Consider the following 21,299-nt stretch of genomic DNA (forward strand, 5'->3'; position numbering starts at 1 on the left):
CTCCTTTCCCTCGCCGTCCTCTCTTTCCTCCTAGCGCCTCCCTTACTGTTCCTCTTGCCTTCCTCCTGCTCCTTCGTTCACTTGCCGACCTGCGTGGCCTGACTTTTCCTCATTTGCAGGTAGCAGTGCAGGGCAATGACATGACAGGGAAGGGACTTGAGATAGGGTGAAGCTTGTAAATTTGTAGTGGACTCCAGGTGGAAGTGGAGATTGTCATGTAAATGTTTGCGTGTGTTAAACCGACAGGCTCTCGAGCTTCTCAGCTCTTGCTGGACGAGTCTCGTCGTGTTTCCGCGTCTCTCCGTTGATCTTTTTGTTTTCTCTTCCTTTCTTTGACTAACATAAACCAATGCAAAGCCGTTTGACCTCTTGCTCCCCACATGTTCTCAGGAGCGGCAGGACTACTTCTTGCCTTTGCCTTTGCCCTTCTTCGCCGGCATTGCTGGCTTCTTCTTCGGCTTGGGCTTCTCCTCCTCTTCCTCCGAGTCGGAATCTCCCTCCTCCGAGTCAATGTTCATCTTGTTCATCTCCTCCTCCATCCCCTCGTAGTCCTCCTCCTTCCGACCCGTCGGGAACCTCTGCCTGATGCTCGCGTTCGACGTCGTGTCCCACACAACGAGCTTGCTATCCTTGCCCCCAACTGCAAGAACGTACGCAGCCTCCGGGTCCATGCTCCAGGAGCAGCAGAATACCTGGTCCACGTCCATGTTCCTAGTCGTGATGAACTCCGCCTTTCCTCCCCTCACATCCCACAACTTCAGCGTCTTGTCCAGCGACGTCGTCGCGATCAGCCCGTTCACTTGCTGGTTCAGTGCCAGCCCCGTTACTGCCTTGTCGTGGGCCCCGATGCTGTACAGGTTGCTCCCAGCCTGCCGCGCGTCATGGCAAGTGACCATGCCGGAGTCGGTGCTGACGAAGAACTGATGCTCCTCGTGCGGGTTCCATGCGACGCACTCCACGTCTGACGTCACTGGCCACTTGCCCGCAGCCTTCCAGTCTGCAGCCGCCGCTCTCACATCGAGCACGGCCGCCGTCTTGTCGAAGGAGCCGGAGAGGAGGACTGCAGCGCTGGTGGGATGCCACTGAAGCGCCTGCACCTTGTCCGAGTGATGGGTGAGCGTGTGGAGGGTCTGTCCTCGAGGGACATCCCACACCTTCACCGTCTTGTCTGCTGAGGCGCTGGCAAGCACGTGCCGCTGGATCGGATGCCAGCTCAAGCCGAGGACCGCTTCCTTGTGACTGCCCTCCTTGAGAACCTTCTTTGCCTTCTTCTTCTTCTTCTTCCCCTTGGATGCTGGCAGCTCGGCCTTCCCTTCCATGTCCTCTCCTCCCAGCACAACCACGGGCTCCAACGCGTCGAGACAGTCGAGGTCCCATACTTCGATGGCTGGGTCCATGGTGCCGATGGCGCAGAAGCTTCCAACAGACCCGTCAGTGCGAGCGCAGTCGAGCCAAGTGAGACAGAGGGGAAAGGCGTTGAGCATGAGGTCGTGGTGAACGAACAGGGTTCCCTCCTGGTCGTCATACACGTAAACATCGAGCGTGTGCCCCTCCTCCTCACTGTGACAAGCCAAGATCAACGAGTCTGTCGGGCGGATAATGTTGTCCTCGTCCGCGTCCGAGTCATCCTCCTCATCGGGGAGCGTGATATACGGATCCTCCATGTTGGATCGAAACATCGGAGGGCCAACCGCCCCGAGGACTCCAAGCGCTTCATCGTCCTCGTCGTCGTACTTGTCCAGCCCGTACTCGGCAAGCTCCCCATCGCTCTTAACAGCCGAAGCCGCAGAGATGGCTCTTCTCACTGCGTTCTCCTTGCTCAGAACCTCTTCGTCTTCTTCTTCCTCCTCCTCCTCTTCCTCCTCCTCCTCCTCCTCCCTCCTCTTTGGCACCGCTAAAGCCTTTCCCCGCCGCACCCACGACAGCGCTGATATCATGGTCGCACGTGCTGAATGTGCCCCTCATCCCCACTCCATTTATGTGATATGGACCTCATCCACCCTCGGGCCCAACCTAGTTGAACCATTGTCTTTTATTACTCAACTTGTTGCGTTCTAAATCGGTGAAGATGGCAGTGAATATTAGGAAATGGAGAAGGGAGGAGGAGGAGGAGGAAGAAGAAGAGGGGGTGGGTGAAGGGGGAGGGGGAAGGGAGGAGGAGAAGGAGGAGGAGGAGGAGAGGAGGAGGAGGAGGAGGAAAGTGGTAAATGAATTTTTGCGGGGAGAAACAGGAAGGAAGTTGAACGAGGGGGGGATCACATGAGAAGAACTTGAGAATGGCTGGAGTATCGGCTGGAACAGAGCAAAGAGAAGAGGAACGAAGAAAAGCAGGTAGAGAGACCCGATCAAGCGTGCTGAGAGCACTTGAAGCATGTCAAGAAATGGAGGTCGGCAGGGAGCAAAGTGACTAGTGCTACGATTTGACCATGCTCAGCAACGAAATTGTATCTGGAGACGATATGCAAGGATAGAGACGGCAGGACAGGGAGGGGGGCAAGATGTATGAAGGAGAATTGTGCCGTGGGGCTGTGAGCTGTGAGCGCTTTCATGAAGCACGTGTACTTGAGCGTCTTTCTCACTGCTGCAGCTTCACAGGCTGAAGATGTTTCAGCTGCTGAACCACAGTTGGGCGGGCATCTACGATCATGACACCTCAACGAGCCTGAAGAGCATCCCCAAGGGCACCATGCCCAACGTGCCATGGGATACCCACACAGCGTGAGTTCGTCGGGAAGTGCCGGCCCATGTCTGCCTCTCACTACCTGCCCGCAGGAACCACGGCAACACGTTCCTGCCCGACGCCTCCTTCTACCTAAAGACCAGCAACCCGCTCGTGCTCAAGGGCAACGCCGCTACGGGTCACGTCGTCGACGCCAGGTCCACCTCAGGGTGCTCTGACAACTTCGTGGGCTTCGGATGCCGCTAAACTTTCAATCTTCTGACTAATACGCGAGCACTGAATTGCTTTGTATCAATTTAATGAACAAGAACCTGGTACTAATCCTTCTCCTCCATACCCTCTTCCAAATCCTGCTGCTCCTGCTCCTGCTCCTGCTCCTGCTCCTTCTCGGGCTCCTGCTCCTTCTCGGGCTCAGGCTCTTGCTCTTCCTCTTGGGAAACATCTGCTTCGACCAAGTCTGCCTCCTCGCCCTGTCCATCTTGGCAGTCGCCATCGCTGGTCAAAGCCATCAGCTCTTCAACTGGGGGTCGAGGAGGGATGGGAGGCAGTGAGTTAGTCGGGGGCTCCTCCTGCTCTCCCTCCCAGCCACTCTCCGGCTGCTCTCCGCCGCTTTCCTTGGCAGGGGGAGACATCTGCCAGCACCAGTCTCACCATCCCCTCACCTCCCACTCACGCGCCTTCACCTCGCACTCCGAGCCCTTCAGCGAGCTCTGAAGGTCAAAGGTTGACTCCACCTCCCCCAGCTCCTGCGGCCCGTGAGCCCCTCATTCACCTCGCACGCTCTCCCACCTTCTCCAGCTTGCTCAGAAGCACCATGATACCCGTCACGTCCTTCCCTACCGCCTCGGCCAGCGCACTGCCAGGTGCCATGCGCGCCTGCAGGAGGTCCAGAGCCTGCGCCTTCAAGTCTGCAACATCTTGCGCGACGGCCTGCGGTAGTCGCATCAGCTGCGGGTGCCTTGAAGAGCAGCGGGAACCTGCACACGAGAAACGGCCTCTGCTTGCTTCTCCTCCAACATCTTCACCCTCAACTCCTCCTCATTGGCGAGCTGCAGCGGGTGAGAGGGAAGGACAAGCCAGGCAGGGAACCCACCTCGGACATGCCCAACTTAGAGATCTTGGAGGTTCTTCCTCTGGTAGCCTGTCAAGTCTGTCACAATGTGGATGGAAATGTATCGCCTCAGTCGCACATCAAGCTCATCCTCGCAGAACTGCAAGCAATTGCGGAGGAGGAGGAGCTGAGCGCTCTGGAACTTGAGATGCAGCTCGATGTAGCTGCACTCATCTTGGAGGATTTGCTTGCGCTTCTCCTGCTCCAATCTCAGTAATGTGGCGATGATGTTGATGTAACAAAACCGCCAGGTTCGACTCTTCTTGGACCAGAGCACTCGAGACAAACGAGGACATGAAGTCAACAAAACTTGCTGAAAGTAGAAGAGTCAGTGAACTCGTCGCAAGAATCTTAAGCACATCACATGTGTCTTCGAGCGCGTCCAACTCGTTCTCGTAGTCTTGTGTCTGCACTGACAAGGCCTGTAGCCTCGTCGTCAGGAACGACATTGTGCGACAGGCATTCGATTCCTGCAGCTGATCGTTGAAGCTTCGTTCCTTCGCCTGCTTCTGTCGTGGAAGAATCTCAAGGTTCCTGTGCAACGGCGATCAAACGACAGGAGCACGGCATGTACGAACAACTCCACCTCCTTGTCTCGTTGAGCTGTTGATCACAAGCTAGAATTTCACCCATGACGTGCTCGAGTTCCTCCTGCTGCACATTGAGAAGAACAAAACAAAGAGAAGAGGCAAAAAGACCTCCAGGGCTCGTTTCTTTTCCAGCAACCTTGACACAGGCATAGTTAGGAGATAATGCATCTCACAAAGGCAAATCTATGTCATAGAATCTTTCTTGACGATAAGGAGACACTTACTGGTCAAGTCGACTGGACAAGTCTTCTTCGGACTGTCAATTTTGTCATTCGAATTGCTTTGTAGAGAGTGAAGATGTCAAAGGAAAAGAAGGGAAAGGACTGAAAACATCAAGAATGATTCGACCTTTGTCAAGTGCTTTTCGTTCTCTCTGAATCTTGTTTCGCATGTGTCCTTCTCGGCATTCACGCTTTCTATGCGCTGATCGTTTCTGAGCGCAAGACGGCCAAACAGAAAACAAATCACCTGGGATACCGAGGCCTCATCGTCTGCCACAGCTTCCTTCATCGCTTCAATCTCCTGCCGGACTGTTTGTATGGCTGCGTCCTAGAAGCCAGGACGCGGGTCATCGCGATGAAGAGCACGAGAGCGTTTCCATACCACGTTCTTCTCTTGCAGTAGGGAGTTGGAGATGGTTGTCAGGTGACTGCGATCAGAGGATGAGATGACGCTTCAGCGTTCAAGTCAGCAGCAGGACCGAAGTGAAGCATTTCGATCTAGAAGTTCTGCCGAGCGCGCGACGCAGTCCTTCACGTCCTCGTCGTTGAACTCCTCAAGGTGTGAGGCCCAGTCTTCCTGTGCTAGGATCTTGTTGATGCGTGAGATGTTGGGCAGCTTGTCGATCTCGCTTTCCTTCCTCCTGACCTGCAAGGACAATAAGACGCAGTCGCTGAGGACGGAAGGGTGGACCTGGGATAAGAGCATCGTAGCTTCAGAAAGGGCGTCGTCATAACGATGGTCCCTTTTCAGAAAGACAACGATGGATTTGACCTGTCACTGTCGTCACTTATCACGACCATGGAAAATGTTAAGGAGATTAGAACACAACACACAATCAAACGACTGCAGGCACACAAATGGATTTGATCGGTCCCGCCGGCTCGAGTTTACCAGAGTTTCGATCTGGGGATGGGAGGTCGTGCCGTCGATGTTCTGTGCGAGTTTGCAGAGTTCGGCTAGGAACTGTATCGAAGTTCTTGTTAGTGCAGAGACTTTCAAGATTTAGCTGGACCTTCAGCTTCTCTCCCTTGGAACCAAACAGACAGTGATCCAGGAGCTCGATCAAGGACTCATCCTCCTCCTATGTAGAATCATCAAAACAGACACACAGAGTGAGGGGGGGGGAGCGCATCTTACCTCGGCAAGAGACGGGTTTCTGATGATGCAAAGGATCAGAGTCTCCACGGCAGAGCTGCAACGTCATTCAAATTCAGTCAAGTCAAGCAAGGGCATGAGACGGCTTCTTTCAAACCTCCTCAACAGAATGTTGGAGAACGAAACGTCCTCGTGGGCCTGACTGTCATGATACAGGTTCGCGGGCTCCTGCTTCAGCTGCTGCATCCATTGCCTTCCATAACGATCAGACTATGGGAGAGACACCCGGGTGATCCCTTCACCGGCAGAGCTGAGGAACCGAGTTGGATGCGCCAGCGTTGCCGCCGAGCGCTGCCTTGCACTTGCCCTCGATATCGTTGAGCTCCTTCAGCGCATCGCCGACTTGGGTGTCTGACCCGCTGTGCTCTCTGCTCGATACGTGCAAGTTAGCCGTGAAGGCAGTGGGATCGTGACAAACTTACTTCTCGATGAAGGCAAACCCACTCTCCTTGGAGATGGAGGAGCTCGCCAGGTTCTTCCAATAGCTGACCCTCCCCGTCCAGTCCGCATGCTTCGCTTTGTCGTCGACAGGTGCCTCCGCCAGGACGGTCTCTTCCCCCTGTCACGAAGTCATGGACACGAAGCAAGGATGAAGTGGCATGAATGCAGCAGACCTCCTTGGCTGCTCCAGGTGCCGATGAAACGCCTACAAAGTTGCTGAACGTCTCTCTGAACCAGGACATTTTGCCGTGCTCTCTCACTTGGAAGGTCAAAATCTGTCTGCAATGTCGTTCATCACTGTCCTGCAACGTAAAAATGTCAATGAAGGCCTAGTCAGGTTGCCGTTTCCCCTCATTGGAAACTCGGAGTAATGATTTGTTGGCTGACACTCGAGCTGCGCACAAATCAAGTTGTTCTGCCTGGTTTCCTTCTTTTTCTGGTCTATTGCTAATCTACGTGTTCTCTTCTAGTGTTTCTCTTCATCTTTCCTAGGCGACTCGTCGAGTTTGTCGCAGGTAGCCAGCCTTGTCCTCTGGCACAGTCTTGCCCTACCCTGCCTTGTCCTGCCTTGTCCTGCCTTGTCCTATCATGACCAGTCTGGCACTCTCTCTCCTCCTCCTTGCTGCTATCCCATCTCACTCTTCCTCCTCCTCCCTCCTCCTCTCCTCCTCTGCCACCGCTCCTCTTCCTGTCCTTCGCCTTGCAACATGTTTGTCTTTCCTGCGACCTACTAGAATAGGACCACCCCATTGGTCCCTACCCCCATTTGCAAAACATGACCCACCCATCCCCCCATCATCCCATCCTAGTACCCTACCTTTTAACCACAATGACCCTACCCTCCCTACCACCTGATTCATTTTCTTTGCCTATCCCACCCCCATCGAATCCGATAAAACCATCCCCATCGGGTCAAGTACGAAATGAGATGCCGAACGGGGAAAGCACAGGAGAGGGCAGGAGAGGAGAGGGCAGGAGAGGAGAGGAGAGGAGAGGAGAGGAGAGGAGAGGAGAGGGCAGGAGAGGAGAGGAGAGGAGAGGAGAGGAGAGGAGAGGAGAGGAGAGGAGAGGAGAGGAGAGGAGAGGAGAGGAGAGGAGAGGAGAGGAGAGGAGAGGAGAGGAGAGGAGAGGGGGGGACGTGGGAGAAGTTGAGACTAGGACACTGAGAAAAATGAGGAGGGAAGCAAGAAAGGAGAACGGGAGGACAGCAGAGGAAGCAGGTAAACAAATGCCAGTGAGCAAGACTAAGAGGAGAAGTGTGGAAGAAATGTCATGAAGCGCGCATGTATGATATAGGAACGATGGCCTGATGGAAGAGATCATGGGGACAGGACATACTATGCGATTCATTCAGGACGGCCCTTTGATGGAGCGTCATGCACTCTTCTTGGGTGAGTGAGGATGCTCACTGTGAGGATGGGGGATATATCGCAGAGGTGTTCATGTTTGTTCTTCCATGTTTGATCATGATGATACACTAAATGAAATAATTAGCAGACAACTGCATTATGAGATGAATCACTAGACTGTCATTTGACATGATTTCCATGCTCTTACAAATGCAGAAGCCATTCTTCTGGTTGTGAACTGGACAAACCTCTCCAAGATCATGCATAACGACCAACACGTTGATAGAATCACAGGACGTCACAAGGCGCTGTGCTCTTGGTAGAAATGTGTTAACGATCGCTCTGATAGACCAAGATGATGCAAACGCCTTGAAAACTTCGCACACACAATCACTCATGGAAAAACAGCGAGAGTATCTTTTGATAGGACGACATGTACCCAGGTTGGAGAGAGACAGACAGGAGACAGAGACAGAGACAGAGACAGAGACAGAGACAGAGACAGAGACAGAGACAGAGACAGAGACAGAGACAGAGACAGAGACAGAGACAGAGACAGAGACAGAGACAGAGACAGAGACAGAGACAGAGACAGAGACAGAGACAGAGACAGAGACAGAGACAGGAGACAGAGACAGGAGACAGAGAGGAACATAGGGTGGGTAGTGGTTCCAAGGAGAATGGAAGGGGTGGATAGATAGTGAAATGGCTGGTGTGAGGGAGGGTAGGGTGGGTACTAAGTAGTGGGCCCCCACTTGTCATTGGACGGCGGCTATGACGGCTGGGCGAGAAGAAGACGACGGCGAACAAATGGCAGCCAACGGAGGAGGAGGAAGAGGAGGAGGAGGAGATAGCGGTGAAGTTGACGAGGGAAGAGACGACACGTTGGAAGATGACGACCTTCCTGTACCGTCAGTACCATCCTTCCCACCCAATATGCGACTGCCCACCCCCTCCCCCCCTGCAGGGTATCGGCCTCCCCCTCCTCCGCTTCCAGAAGAGCTTGCAGTTGGGCCCAAGCTCACTCTCGGAGACCCAACGATCACTCTGGGGTTCAACACCAACGTGGTACACGTGGCGCAGATTCCATCGCTCGATGCCCAGCCCGTGCAAGCAGAACCATCACACCTGATCAACTCCGTTCACAGCAGCGCGGTTTCGCACCAAGTCGCGGTGCCGACAGCAGTACCCTTTGTCAATGGCAGGTGGGCGAAGCACTTGTGCAGCTGCTCCTGCGGACTCTGCGTGTGTTGTGCCGTGACCTTCTGCTTCTGTATCACCATTGGCCAACTATGGGAAAGAGTAATGAAGGCCCCGGGAGCATGCAAGACTATCTCTATCGGTCTATGGAGCTTGTGTGTTGTCATCTTCATCTTTGGGAGCATATCAGACGGGGGAGTTGGAGAGGTGTATGAAATTTTCTCAACCCTCACTGGAGCTGCCAACTTTGCATTGCTTATCACCGTAACGATATTAGTTTGTTACATCAGGGAACGCAGTCGCAGGGAGTACAAGATCGCTCCCCATTGCTGTGGAGATTGTGAAGACTGCTGCTGTGCTCTTTGCTGCAATGTTTGTACGCAATGCCAGATATTTTACCAAGAGGGATTTCCTCATTCAAAATCATACTTGCTGTATCAGCCTACAGGTGAAGATCAAGGTTCTTTGACTGTGTAATATCTCCGGTGTACCGAATTTCATTATTTTGTGGTTTATAATATGTGCATCGATTCGTGTCGAGCTGCCTTGCATGATTACTGTAAAAGGAACACAACTTTAAAACGACTCGACACGGACATACAATATGTTTGCTGGGCTTTATTTTCTGCATTTTCTTCTCTTTGAAATATCTGATTTGTCTTAGCTTATCATTTTTTCGTTAAAAATAATTCAGATTGAAAAACTTCGCTGTCAGACACGTATCTCTGGTTTATCGTCACTTCTACCTTGCATTTCAATACTCATGTGCTGGAACAGTTGTGGGTGCCCCTTTCTTTCCCACGGCTCGCATTCGCACAACCTCAGCCCAAAATCTCCACCGTCTCGAATCTATGCCAAAAGATCCCCCGTCTCCTTTCCATCGCCGGGAAACGGTCACTGGTGCACATATAGCAAGATCATAGTGTGGAAGGGAAAGGCGATCAAATGCAGACAAGAAGGCGAACTTCCATCCTTGAAATTTGTTCGCTTTTATCCTTTTTGTTGCGCATCCTCCCTCTCTACTCTTACTTTCTTTCGCCCGGCTTCCTTTTCACGTACCTCTACCGATTGAATACCGTGAATTCCCTTCTATTCCTGCTCCCTTTCCCGCCTCACATCCTCTTTGCCTCTCCCGATCTCCCGTTTTGCTCCTTCCATCACCATCTCTTCCTCTCCCGCCTCTTCCGCCTCTTCCACGCTCTCCATCCCTCACTTTTCGCCCTCGTCCATCCTGTATGTACAGCATGATGTTTATCGCCCCCTCCTCCCCGCTCAGCCACCCGATACTCATAAAGGGCTCGTCCAGAGGGGTGGGGAGCGCAAGTAGGGGTGGTCAATGACGTATTTTTGGTACACCTTGTCTCTATGAATGACGGGTGTCCAATATTTTCAGGGGGTATGTGGATGGGGTGGGAAGAGGGGATATAAGGACTTTCGTCAGCAGAAGCAGCTCAAACATGCTGGCGAGAGCGGCATTGATCGGCGCATGCCTTGCGATGACAGAGGGCTTCAGCCCCTCCTTCACCACTGGAAGGTAAGTTGAACTGAGGAGGAGGAGGAGGAGGAGGAGGAGGGTGTGCATAACAGTGAGGGGGAGTTATGTGACCGTCTCCCCATCGGAGGCTGGTGCAGGGGATTTCTAATTCTGGGGCTGTTGTGAATACCTTGACCATCATGCTGACTGTGTCGGAGCAGGACCCTTGGACTTCGTGCCGGTGCTCGTGCTCATGCTCAGGGAGTTCAGATCGCTCGCTGCCAGCAGAAGCGTGAGGCCGGAGAGTCTGTTGCCGAGTATGAGAACAGGCTGGAGAGCTTTCGCAGAACCGCCACTGCTGCTGTTCCCTCTGGATTGCTTCTCAGCCAGCTTGCGTTCCCCTTTCAAGAAGCAGCGGCAAAGGGAGCTGAATATGGCTTGTTGGAAGGAAAGGCTGTTGCCTTGATCCACCCTGCCATCATGATCGCTCTCTACGGATTCACTTTGTTCACTGGCTACCAGGGTCTGATGTGGAGGAAAATCAGGGAGCTCGGGGATGAGATGAAGCCTCTCCAGGACGAGGCCAGGAAGCTCAAGGCTGAGATCGAATCCCTGACTGCTGCTGAGAAACCGACCTCCTCCGTTGAAAGCAAGCTCAAGAGCGTCGAGAAGGAGCTCGAGACCATGACCGAGGAGCGCAAGAAGCTTCTTGCCGGTGGATACAGGGACAAGCACTTTGCTCTTGCCTCCCTCCTCCTCGCATCTGGCGTCACCTTCTCCATCGAGGGATGCTTTGACACCTACTTCCGCACCGGCAAGCTCTTCCCCGGCCCTCACTTGTTCGCTGGAGCTGGCATCACCGTGCTTTGGGCCATCGCCGCTTCCTTGGTTCCTGAGATGCAGAAGGGCAACCAGAACGCCAGGAGGTCAGACGTCTCCTCTCTGCTCTTGAGAACTTCCTGATTTCTTCTCCCCAGCATGCACATCGGAATCAACGCCATCATCCTCGGCCTCTTCACTTGGCAGGTGAGTGCATCGAACTACCTCCTGCTCACCCTCCTGTTTACAAGCTGTGCAGATCCCCACTGGATGGAAGATTCTGGACAATGTGTTGAACAAGGTTCCCTGGGTTCCTGTGCCACCCCCGGTTTAAGATCGGATGCTGGTGGTTGTTGAAACCTCAGAGTCCATGTAGTGAGGGTGTAAAAGTTGAAAAGTACAGGAAAAGCTTCAAATTGTTCTTTTTATACCGGAATGGGAGGCATACTAAATTGATGAGACTTCATAGAGTCACGCTACTGAGTCAACTGGCTCAGCCGGGCCCGGCCACCGTCCGGCCGGGTGGCCGCACGGGCGGCGCCGCCGGCCGCGAGCCGGCGGCGGCCGGTACGACGGTACGCGTCTCGGATCGGAGACCTCACCGTGAGGCACCCGGTTACTACTACTGAGTCCACTGGGAGCTGACTGGTGGGACCGGGAGCTCGGATTCCCGAGTCCCGCCGCCGCCGCCCGGCCGCCGCCGCCCGTCACGGCGTGCCGCGAGTCTGGCTGAATCCCGGCGACTGAAAAACTCGGACAGCCTGAGCCTGGCAGCGCGGCAAACAAAGAAGGACGAGGAAAGAGCCTACAAACCCGCCTCAATAAAATACTAGGAAACAAAATGGGCAGCGAAAAACGCTCAGCGGCTACTCCAACCACATACAGTCAGCATACAGTCTTCAGTCTTGTGGCAGCAAAGATTATGAGGGGGATGAGTGATCATCTTTGAAGCCTGTGTCGAATGGCCTCGGGCAGCGGTGAAAGGTCGCGCAAGAAGAGGAGGAGGGCGAGCTCAAATGAGATGGAGGGAGTGCGAGGAGAGGAGAGCGAAGAGGATGAGATAACGAGCGAGCGACCAAAGACGAAGAATCTATGCGAGCATGGGCTGAAGCGATCACAATGCAAGGACTGCATAGGGGGCAGCCCATGCGAACACGGGCGGCAGCGATCACAATGCAAGGAGTGCGGGGGCAGCAGCATATGCGAGCACGGGCGGCAGCGATCGGGATGCAAGGACTGGGGGGGGGGGGGGGGCATATGCGAGCACAGGCGAATCCGATCACAATGCAAGGACTGCGGGGGAGGGGGCATATGCGAGCACGGGCGAATCCGATCACAATGCAAGGACTGCGGGGGAAGCGGCATATGCAAGCATCGGCGGCAGCGATCACGATGCAAGGACTGCGGGGGAGGGAGCATATGCGAGCACGGGCGCCAGAGATCACAATGCAAGGACTGCGGGGGAGGGAGCATATGCGAGCACGGGCGGCAGAGATCACAATGCAAGGACTGCGGGGGAAGCGGAATATGCGAGCACGGGCGGCGGAGATCATCAATGCAAGGACTGCGGGGGAGGGGGCATATGCGAGCACGGGCGGCGGCGATCGCAATGCAAGGACTGCGGGGGGGGGGGAGGCATATGCGAGCACGGGCGGCAGCGATCACAATGCAAGGACTGCGGGGGAGGGAGCATATGCGAGCACGGCCGCATCCGATCGTCATGCAAGGACTGCGGGGGAGGGAGCTCGGAATGTTTAGAGTAAATTTTGTTCTCGTGGTTTTTGAGGTGGATTTCCACAGTCCGATCCCGGCGAGTGCTTGACGAGGTGGCGCGGGCTGGTGGATTGGACCATTTCAATAGATAAACTTGAATCGGCACAAGGTAGCCATGATTCCGCTCTGTTCCGAATGGCCATTCCATCCCTTCTCTCTTATCTTCTCTCTCCTCACTCGGACACTCTTATCTTATTCTCTATCTCTCTTGATTGCATCCGCTCGCTATGCATCTCCCTTATCTCTGTGCTTAGTGCACATGCGAGTAATAGCCCTGCATGAAAATCTTCTTGAGAATGGACAACTTGGCAATCCTTGAACGGTTATTGCCCACTCAGCATAACTGTGAACTTGACGCAGACGGTCTCATCGTATCTTGACTTGGAACTCTGCTGACATTCTCTTGTTTGTGTGACTTTCTGACCTCCGATGTAATGTACTATTTCAGAAACTCGGGGGGAGGATGGATCGTATGCCAGCCGTGCCAGTCAGATAGCGCCGAGTTAACAAAAACTCTCTTGTAAACCAAGACGAGCCTTACGTGTTTCAAGGGCGGGCGGCAATGTAGGCACAGTGATCGGAAGAGCATTGAAACACCCTGAAGACTTCTGACCAGACTCTGATTGCTGCCCGCCGCGATCCAGAAGTAGCTCTAGTTATGCATTGTTTTTCCTTTCCGAAGATGAATCATGAATTTTCAACAGCAACGAAACAATACATACCCAGATAGAAAAACTCCAACTAAACCAAACATAGTGTGACAGCCTTCAGTCAAAACGATTGAGCACTGCATGTAATCGAGGCTCATAACCGACGGAGCACAAGTTTGTTAGCCTAGTAGGCTTGTACTGGTCTGCTGGAGCCCGGCCTGGGCGAGTCCGAGTCTGGAGCCGCTGGTAGCGGCCGGGTCACGTCACGGTTGCTGCAGGTCACGTTGCAAGTTGTCTGCCTGAGTCAGAGTCACGTTGCATGGGCCAGTCCCGGCGACGTTCAACGGTGAACTTCGGAACTTTGAACGGTTGTCTGAACGGTTGCAGGAACGGTTGTCGCCAGGCCTGGTCAGAGTGGAGATGAGGGGTATTGGAATTCGATACACTGCCATGGCGTGGAAGCTTCAGATGTTCTGGTGGGCGGTGGCTGGAATTTTGGTGATGGCTGTTAGCTCCTCCTCCTCCTCATCATCATCATCATCATCATCATCATCATCATCATCATCATCATCATCATCATCATCATCATCATCATCTCCGAGCTCTCCCGTTCAGGAGGCATTCGAATCCCGTCGCGTCCATGCTTTCTTCTATCTCTGGTCAGTGAGTGTCATGCATCTGTACCGGAAGCTTCTTCATGCTCTGAGCTCCTGTTACAGGTATGGGACACCGGAAGTCGATGGCCAGTGGCAGCACTGGAACCACGAGGTCCTCCCGCACTGGGACGCGTCAAAGAGGACGAGGTTTCCGTCAATGATCCGATTCAACCCCCCCGAGGATGTGCACTCCCCCTTTTATCCTATGAGGGGATGCTACAGCAGCAGAAACAGGAGTGTCATCACACAGCAGCTGCAGGAGCTCAAGGAGAACGGGATCGGAGTCGTCGTCCTCAGCTGGTCAGGTCGCCCTGACCTGCCGGGCACCCACGACACGCAAGGCATCCGCACCGATGACTTGATCGAGCTCGTCCTCGATGTCGCCCAAAATGTCGACATGAAAGTCTCCCTGCACCTCGAGCCGTACGAGAACCGCACGGCCTTCTCAGTCCGAGAGGATCTGGTCTACTTGGCTGAAAAGTTCTCCACACACCCCGCCATGTTCCGCATGCCTTCAACTGACCTGCCCTTGTACTACGTCTACGACAGCTATCGAGTCCCCGTGAGCGAGTGGATTCAGGTCCTGCGGCCCAACAGGCCGCAGACGATCCGTGGCACGAGCGCGGACGGGTGCGTGGTAGGACTGTGGCTGGACAGTCACCATGGGCACGAGCTGGTGGACTCGGGCTTCGATGGGGCGTACACCTACTTCGCTTCCGACGGCTTCACCTTCGGATCTTCGGTGGCCAACTGGAGGTCGATGTCCAAGTTCTCTCTAGGTTCCTCCCTGACTTGCGAGGAGGAGGGCCGGGGCTGAGTCTCATCCGCCGCAGAGCGCAACTTCCTCTTCATCCCGAGCGTGGGCCCGGGATACGACGACAGCAAGATCAGGCCATGGAATCGAGAGAACCAGTAGATGCCGTATACCATCGGGTAAGAGACTGATGGTCTTAATGGCAGGAAGCCAAGGAGAGACGGAGCTTACTATGACAAGATGTGGCAGTCCGCCGTAGCGGGTCAGCCGGAGTTCGTATCGATCACGAGCTACAACGAATGGGGGGAGGGCACACAGATCGAGCCGGCAGTACCCAAGGCTGTCGACCTTGAGCATGCGCTAGACGAGACTACTCGAGCTCAGCTGGGGTTGGAGGTGAGGAGTGATGCGGAGGACTGTAGCGGTGACTTGATACCATGCAGAGCTCGTATGAGAGCTATGAGCCGCATGATCCCTTCTTCTACCTCAACCGGACTGCATACTGGTCTGCTTTCTTCGTGGAGCAAGACTACGCTCCCTTCCATCATGTCAAGCATGAAAAGCCGACGCATCCACACTTGCAGGAGTTGTGAAGAATCTCTCTTTGTACATTACAAACATGTCTTCGACATGCTTCCTACCCTCCCTTCTCTCACATCGGCCCCGATCCCTTCCTTCCACTCCCTCAAACCGTATAGTGCCGCTTGAACTTCGCGCCAGCTTCGCGGAACGAGTTGAGGGAGGAAGGGCCGAACTTGGTGCTCGCCTTCGCCGTCATGCCCCTCACAAAAGCCTTCAGGTCGTTCTCACGGATGACATCTCCTCTCACCTGCACCATCACTCGATCATCAGCTTCCCCCTCGCTCCGTCCACATCCCCAACTCACCACGGCAGCGCCGAGTCCCTCTTTGCCTCCCATCTGACGAACTTCTCCCTCCAGCCCGAAGGAGGCTGTGAGCAGCTCTTCTCCGACCGAGACGCATCCAAAACCAGCATCGCGCAGCCTCCAGGCGTCCTGAAACTCCTGCACGCCGCCCATGGCTATGACTACTTCCGCCTTCCCCTTGTGCTCTGCAAGCTTCAGAGCTTCCTCGATGCCAAGTAACTTGCTGTCCACCGCCAAAACGGACGCCCCTGATGATTCAGCAGCTTGCAGCTCCTCTTGGCTGGAGCATAAGACGACCTGTCGGCGTCACATCAGCCCATGGCACAAGATCGACATATGCTGCTCACCGGCTCTAGGCCTTCCTTCTTCGACAGCTCCACCATCCCATTCAACCTCTCCTGGAGGTTGGCGACAGATAGCAGAACTCCCGCTGCTCCTGCTGCAGACAGCTTTGTGATGTCCTCCTCCTTGGTGAAAGAGCCACATGCCAGCACAGGACATGGGCCTGGAAAGTTTCCTTTGAAGGACTGCTGGGCGACAACAGCCTTCTTGAGGTCTGAGAGGGTACAGCCATACATCTCCTCATCCACCCAAACGCTGATGGCATTCACCTATAAAGGAGGTCATACAAAGGTTGCCATCAGAGCTGGCAGGCTTCACCTTGGCGTTGGTCAGAGCTTGCGAGAAGTCCATGATCGAGGGGATCGAGAACTTCTTGGCGGATCCGGGGCTCTTCCTCTTGATTGCTGCCATGATGGAGATGCTTCCTGCCGGCTTCTTGATCGCCTTAAGAAACTTGACACGGAGCTTGGAGGCATCTCCCTCCTCCCCAGCTGCCACCTCCACCTTCGAGACCTGGTCGCCAGTCCACCGGTTCGCACCCATGGCAAGGTTCATGGGGCATCTGGTAAGGAAGGAGACAGCAAAATGTCGGCGGAGCTGCGATCTGCCGTGCTGAGCAAAGTTCGCATGATGAGGTGTGAGGAGGAAAGCATCGGCGCTCATGGCAGCCATCGCCATCATCGCCAGCGCCCATTGCGCCGCCATGCCGTCCGGAGGCCGAACCTTCCGTGATTCGATCAGGTTTCGACGGGTCCTCATAAATATTTCAGCTACATTTGAAATATGATGATGTCATTTCATTCAGGTTGAAGATTCATCAATGAGACTGCAGGCGGCCAAGTGAGGGAGATGGAGAGAGGGGATGGGAGGGGGGTGGAGGAGGGAGAGGAGGGAGGGAAAGGGGAGAGCGTGACGCTCTACAGCTTCTGGAAGTACAAGAAGGATGCAGGGTCGAAGAGGATAGGTTCCTGGAGGTTCGAGGTCGGGGAGGAGGTCTTTGTCATCCTTTACTCCGATCGAGACACTGGGAGGGGACATGTTGAGAGCTTCGATGAGAGCGCCGATAGATCGTCCGCAGACTTCAAGTACAGGATACGTTATTTGACGGACCAACGGTATGATGTCCGCGTCTCGAGGCTTCTGCCTGTTGTTCAGGGGCAGAGGATTGTTGTATGCTCGGAGACTCAGGATTTTCGCTACCTGTGCAGGACGCAGGTGAGGAAAAACGATTCGGTTATCGAGATCGGCTGCAGCTACGGCAAGGGAACGAAGATATTAGCAGAACAAGCAGGAGATTCCTGCGTAGTTGGGACAGATCTCTCTACCGAGGCGTTGGAGGCCGCCAAGAAGGAGTGCAATGTAGCAAACCTGCTCCGCCTTGATGTAGTCTCCTGCACTGCCGAGGAGAAAGTGGAGAGGCTGAACTTCCTGAATTCTCTTCTTCCTCATCCAGCTCGTGTTGTCTTCCTCGACATCGGAGGAAACCGCAGCGCTGACGACGTTGTTCAGCTCGTTCCTTTCCTACGGACAGTCATCAGGCCCCATCAAATCATCATCAAAAACCGAGCATTGTTTGCCGACCTTGCTAACACCTGCTCCAGTGGAATGTCTGCCATACAGGATGTTCAAACCACCATATTCCAGCTGCCCACCATGCCGAGTGATACAACCTGATCGAAACACCACAATCCTGACTCACGGCTGTGCGTTTTTTCGTTATATCACAATGCTTTAATACAATTTGTCACAAACACATCAAATCTATGTTCAACAATTTGTAAGTAATCAATAAAATCTACTGTAGTGACAGCATCTGCACATCAGGCACTGCCAGGATGGCAACATTCTGCGACTTGAAGATCAGGTCGTTCCTGCAGTGGTGGAGTTTGTGGTCCATCAGCATGCCGTTCCCTTGACCTTCCTCCGTGGTCACTCCAGCCTCCCTCAGCGATCCTATTCTGATCATCGGCCACTTCCCCGACGGATAGTTCTTGATAGCCATGTGGCAGAACATTCCGGACTCCACAAGCTGGCTGGATCCAGCCACATGAACCCCACCATTGTGCGCACTTGCCTTGGGGATGTAGCAGCAGTCATAGTTGGGATGCGCAGTGGCCGTCACGTCAGCCAGCGCCTGCATCTGGGCGAGCTGCTGGGTGGACTGGGAGCGCATAGAGATTTTCTTCCCTGTGCTCTCGTGAACCCAATGCCTCCCATTCCATACGATGTTCCTGTTGTGAAAATCATCCTCCTTGAACGCGTACAGGTCCTAAAGCAAGAGACGTGAGCGGACTGGCATGCAAGAGCTAACTCTGCCTGAGAGCTCACCTGCTCGATCCTCCGGTCAGCCTGCCGTAGAGACACTACCACCACGCATGCTGCTGCAACTGCCACGAGCCCCAGGACAGGAGCCAGCCTCATCGCCATTGAAACCTTCTTCTCCCTTGATTTCCAGCCATCACCGCTCACCTCTCCTCTGACCGTGCCATATGTCGCCGCCATCGGTCTGACCCCTGTCTGACCCTTCGCAAACCTCTCCCACGGTTATTGCAGTCGTTACTGGCGACCAGGCCGAACTTGAGTCAGACTCTCATCAGTGGGCCGGGCCCGGTGACCGTACTAGGGCCGGGCCGCCGGGGCCCGGCCGGGCCCGGCCCCGGCCAGTGTCACGGTGTCGGACCCGGTCGCACTATGACCCCCGGATCGTCGGAACTCGCCGAGTCTGGCGAGTCGGAGATTTTAGAGAGGTGTAAGGGTGGGGTAGTCCGAGGGGGTGTTCACAGACCCCTCCAAGAAGCCTGCAAGGACCCGGGTGATAAACAGGAATGTCCGACCTTATCAGAGCTCTATCCGACGACTCTCGGAGGTGAGGGAAGTCGCGGGACCGGTACTGATGAGCGTAGCCTGCAGTGGATAGAGTGGGGTGGGGTATTATCGGATACTGGTGACTTGTCGTGGGCGGCCAGCCTGGCAGGACCGAACTGCTGGCTGCCCTGTGGGAAAACAGGGGGTGGTCACTGGGGTGGTCATCGCAGTCGTGGGCCTCATTTAGCCGCTTGCCGGCGAGGTAGGGCCCACTTCAAATAGGGTAGTAGGGTAGGGTAGTAGGGAATGGTAGGGTAGGGGTATAGGGGATGACACACTGTGAAGTGCGAGGTTGCACTAGCTAGTTGTGCTGTAGGTAGAATAATGGTGGATAAGACGTTGGGTAGAAGCAGGACGGGAAGCTCGACGTCTCCTGATCTGCCAAGGCTTCTTCTACCTCCCTCCATGGATAGGCGATAGCTTCTTCTACTGCACTCCAGCACTCTCTTGGCTCTGGTACGATGTTGAGCATGCAAGGGGCGATTGATCGGAAGGAAGTGTGCGTATGAATACCTTTTGTGGATGAGCTTGCCAGCCTTTTCTCAGACGCCAGAGCTCAGGGTGAAGTGAGGCCCTGACATGGATGTCGATAACGTGATGAAGAAGACAAAGAAGGCTGGGAAACCTTCAGCATCCACTGCTCGGCATAACTCCTTGTTGTCATTCAACGATATCAGCCCCCTGTTTCATGATCATCATCCCCAGCAAGACATCAGAGCCCGGGGTCTCGGCAGAGGATCCCTTGACAGAAGTTTCCCTCCTGCATCTCCAAACATTCGACTCCGTCCGATGAAACGCACAGATTACAAGCCGAAGCTAGACCAGCTGGTAGGGTCGTCGACCCTTGAAGAATGCTTCCCGAACCAGAAAAAGGCCATGGCTCTAGCCATAGGTAAGCTCTCATTGAAGTTTTTTGCTGCTGTCCTTATACTCTTCTTTTCCTTCTCTCTATCTTCTTGCTTGCTGGCACGTCTTTCCCCTTGGAACCAGCGACGCAGCGGAAAGAAAGCAAACCTCAATGTCTTATCGGCGGATCAAGGTCCTGGGTAAGGAGAAAGCGCGCAGTCAGCGTGATCCTAAGGTATGAAGAGCTTCGCTGCACCATCCTGTCACTGAAGCATCTTTGCAATCGCCGGATTCAGCCCCCGAGTTCAGAGCCCTCTCGGGAGGAGTGCCGGCCTTGGAACGTGGAAGAGCACGAGCGAAAGAGTCTTGATGGAGAACACCTCTCCAGTCAAAGACAAGAGCGAAGCCGAGGCATTTCCAGCAATGATCTCCCCTCTCCTTGCTGACTCTTCTGACGGTAGAGTCCCATCCTTGCAAGCGTGATCGGCAGCAAAGGGTTAATGGAGTTGGAAGACTCGAGCGATTCTACAGACTCGAGGCATTCGGAGGCTCAGTCACGACGTGAGAGCATCAAGTCCGACGAGCACAGCATCGGTTCTTGCCCGTCTTGTTTGTCCTCCAGGGTCGACGTTGACCTTGCTCAATCTGCAGGAAAATCCTCTCCTGGCCGTAGCGTCAAGCGCGATTCATCCTTCCTTGGGTTGAACTCCACCGTGCAGCCCAACTCTTCTTTTGATCCCGGGATTGTTCCTCCGCAAACTGCAAGCTGGGAAAGTTCAGGTGGAGGGTGGATGTTGTGCCTTGAAGCGGGTTGTAAGGGAACCTCAGGATGGTTCTCACGTGCGGCGTCTCTTGAGAAGCACACAGATCAGCATCTGCTGCCACCCGCGTTGAGGTGATGACAGCGTTGAGCGAGACTGTCTTTGCTCCTTTGATCGGTTGTCAGACATGGGCGAACTCATCCCGCAACACCTTGCAAGGACTTGGAATTGTGCGAAAGTGCTCCTGCGTGCTTCTTCTGATGAGATTGCTCAGACTGGGAATTAGAACATACTTCAATGGAGCAAGGCGTATCTATGGAAGAGGTATCACTTGTTGGATCGAAAACACAGGAGCTAACTTTGTGACGTACAGCAAAGAGTAGCAGGTGTGATTGTCATGTGAATGGGGCTTTGATGACGCGAGCTCGTGATCGCAGTTCCATGCACAACGACAAATCTTATTTTTTCAATCCCTTGATCTTTGAAAGCCAGAGCCTCGTCGACGTTGAGCGCGAGAGGTGTTGGATCTCACCTCCGACTGTTCTCTATGATGACGAAGCTTCTTCATACAGGAGTGTCATCCTTAAGCTCGCCAAGGCGAAATAGTTTCACTACCAGCAGTTTTCCATGTACATGTGTCCGGTATATCCCACTTCGCTTGCGTCTCCTGTATAATTTTGTGGCAACTTCTGAAAATTACATTCTTACAAAACAACACTGTACAA

General features: G+C 54.2%; 10 protein-coding genes across 10 annotated transcripts; 6 read left to right on the forward strand and 4 right to left on the reverse strand.

Annotated features, from left to right (window-relative positions):
- Positions 1-320: 320 nt before the first annotated feature.
- On the reverse strand, positions 321-1,937 carry GUITHDRAFT_163766 (hypothetical protein; the record flags this gene model as incomplete). Its single annotated transcript, XM_005830744.1, has 1 exon — positions 321-1,937. The coding sequence occupies one exon, from the start codon at positions 1,935-1,937 to the stop codon at positions 402-404; it is 1,536 nt and encodes a 511-aa protein (XP_005830801.1). The 3' UTR covers positions 321-401.
- Positions 1,938-2,602: 665 nt separating this feature from the next.
- On the forward strand, positions 2,603-2,926 carry GUITHDRAFT_110277 (hypothetical protein; the record flags this gene model as incomplete). The annotated part of the gene is made up of 2 exons (XM_005830745.1): positions 2,603-2,718; positions 2,773-2,926. 2 exons carry the CDS (start codon positions 2,603-2,605, stop codon positions 2,924-2,926), a joined length of 270 nt encoding a protein of 89 aa, XP_005830802.1.
- Positions 2,927-2,997: 71 nt separating this feature from the next.
- On the reverse strand, positions 2,998-6,441 carry GUITHDRAFT_140261 (hypothetical protein; the record flags this gene model as incomplete). Its single annotated transcript, XM_005830746.1, has 22 exons — positions 2,998-3,312; positions 3,343-3,426; positions 3,470-3,610; positions 3,658-3,729; positions 3,774-3,821; positions 3,871-4,104; positions 4,151-4,325; positions 4,378-4,442; positions 4,490-4,517; positions 4,606-4,637; positions 4,730-4,804; positions 4,850-4,903; positions 4,985-5,030; positions 5,082-5,248; positions 5,294-5,374; positions 5,495-5,566; positions 5,616-5,684; positions 5,741-5,795; positions 5,856-5,951; positions 6,001-6,126; positions 6,181-6,317; positions 6,373-6,441. 22 exons carry the CDS (start codon positions 6,439-6,441, stop codon positions 2,998-3,000), a joined length of 2,241 nt encoding a protein of 746 aa, XP_005830803.1.
- Positions 6,442-10,205: 3,764 nt separating this feature from the next.
- Positions 10,206-11,462, forward strand: GUITHDRAFT_159775 (hypothetical protein; the record flags this gene model as incomplete). Its single annotated transcript, XM_005830747.1, has 4 exons — positions 10,206-10,282; positions 10,444-11,148; positions 11,200-11,248; positions 11,301-11,462. The coding sequence occupies 4 exons, from the start codon at positions 10,206-10,208 to the stop codon at positions 11,373-11,375; spliced, it is 906 nt and encodes a 301-aa protein (XP_005830804.1). The 3' UTR covers positions 11,376-11,462.
- Positions 11,463-12,062: 600 nt separating this feature from the next.
- On the forward strand, positions 12,063-12,804 carry GUITHDRAFT_158012 (hypothetical protein; the record flags this gene model as incomplete). Its single annotated transcript, XM_005830748.1, has 3 exons — positions 12,063-12,253; positions 12,311-12,619; positions 12,732-12,804. 3 exons carry the CDS (start codon positions 12,063-12,065, stop codon positions 12,802-12,804), a joined length of 573 nt encoding a protein of 190 aa, XP_005830805.1.
- A 979-nt stretch (positions 12,805-13,783) lies between these two features.
- Positions 13,784-15,467, forward strand: GUITHDRAFT_110280 (hypothetical protein; the record flags this gene model as incomplete). The annotated part of the gene is made up of 7 exons (XM_005830749.1): positions 13,784-13,810; positions 13,852-13,962; positions 14,080-14,123; positions 14,184-14,899; positions 14,954-15,032; positions 15,081-15,270; positions 15,318-15,467. 7 exons carry the CDS (start codon positions 13,784-13,786, stop codon positions 15,465-15,467), a joined length of 1,317 nt encoding a protein of 438 aa, XP_005830806.1.
- Positions 15,468-15,559: 92 nt separating this feature from the next.
- On the reverse strand, positions 15,560-16,861 carry GUITHDRAFT_110281 (hypothetical protein; the record flags this gene model as incomplete). Its single annotated transcript, XM_005830750.1, has 4 exons — positions 15,560-15,703; positions 15,761-16,057; positions 16,108-16,371; positions 16,421-16,861. The coding sequence occupies 4 exons, from the start codon at positions 16,859-16,861 to the stop codon at positions 15,560-15,562; spliced, it is 1,146 nt and encodes a 381-aa protein (XP_005830807.1).
- A 61-nt stretch (positions 16,862-16,922) lies between these two features.
- GUITHDRAFT_110282 (hypothetical protein) lies at positions 16,923-17,776 on the forward strand (the record flags this gene model as incomplete). The annotated part of the gene is made up of 2 exons (XM_005830751.1): positions 16,923-16,942; positions 17,026-17,776. 2 exons carry the CDS (start codon positions 16,923-16,925, stop codon positions 17,774-17,776), a joined length of 771 nt encoding a protein of 256 aa, XP_005830808.1.
- Positions 17,777-17,826: 50 nt separating this feature from the next.
- GUITHDRAFT_153183 (hypothetical protein) lies at positions 17,827-18,620 on the reverse strand. Its single transcript, XM_005830752.1, has one exon. It carries the CDS (start codon positions 18,273-18,275, stop codon positions 17,898-17,900), a length of 378 nt encoding a protein of 125 aa, XP_005830809.1. The 5' UTR covers positions 18,276-18,620; the 3' UTR covers positions 17,827-17,897.
- Positions 18,621-19,255: 635 nt separating this feature from the next.
- GUITHDRAFT_153184 (hypothetical protein) lies at positions 19,256-21,282 on the forward strand. The gene is made up of 11 exons (XM_005830753.1): positions 19,256-19,859; positions 19,958-20,048; positions 20,110-20,224; positions 20,275-20,407; positions 20,465-20,593; positions 20,642-20,708; positions 20,760-20,804; positions 20,849-20,898; positions 20,948-20,960; positions 21,012-21,092; positions 21,147-21,282. Exons 1-11 carry the CDS (start codon positions 19,547-19,549, stop codon positions 21,178-21,180), a joined length of 1,071 nt encoding a protein of 356 aa, XP_005830810.1. The 5' UTR covers positions 19,256-19,546; the 3' UTR covers positions 21,181-21,282.
- Positions 21,283-21,299: the final 17 nt, after the last annotated feature.

Source organism: Guillardia theta, assembly GCF_000315625.1.
Source record: "Guillardia theta CCMP2712 unplaced genomic scaffold GUITHscaffold_44, whole genome shotgun sequence".
Classification (NCBI taxonomy): Eukaryota; class Cryptophyceae; order Pyrenomonadales; family Geminigeraceae; genus Guillardia; species Guillardia theta.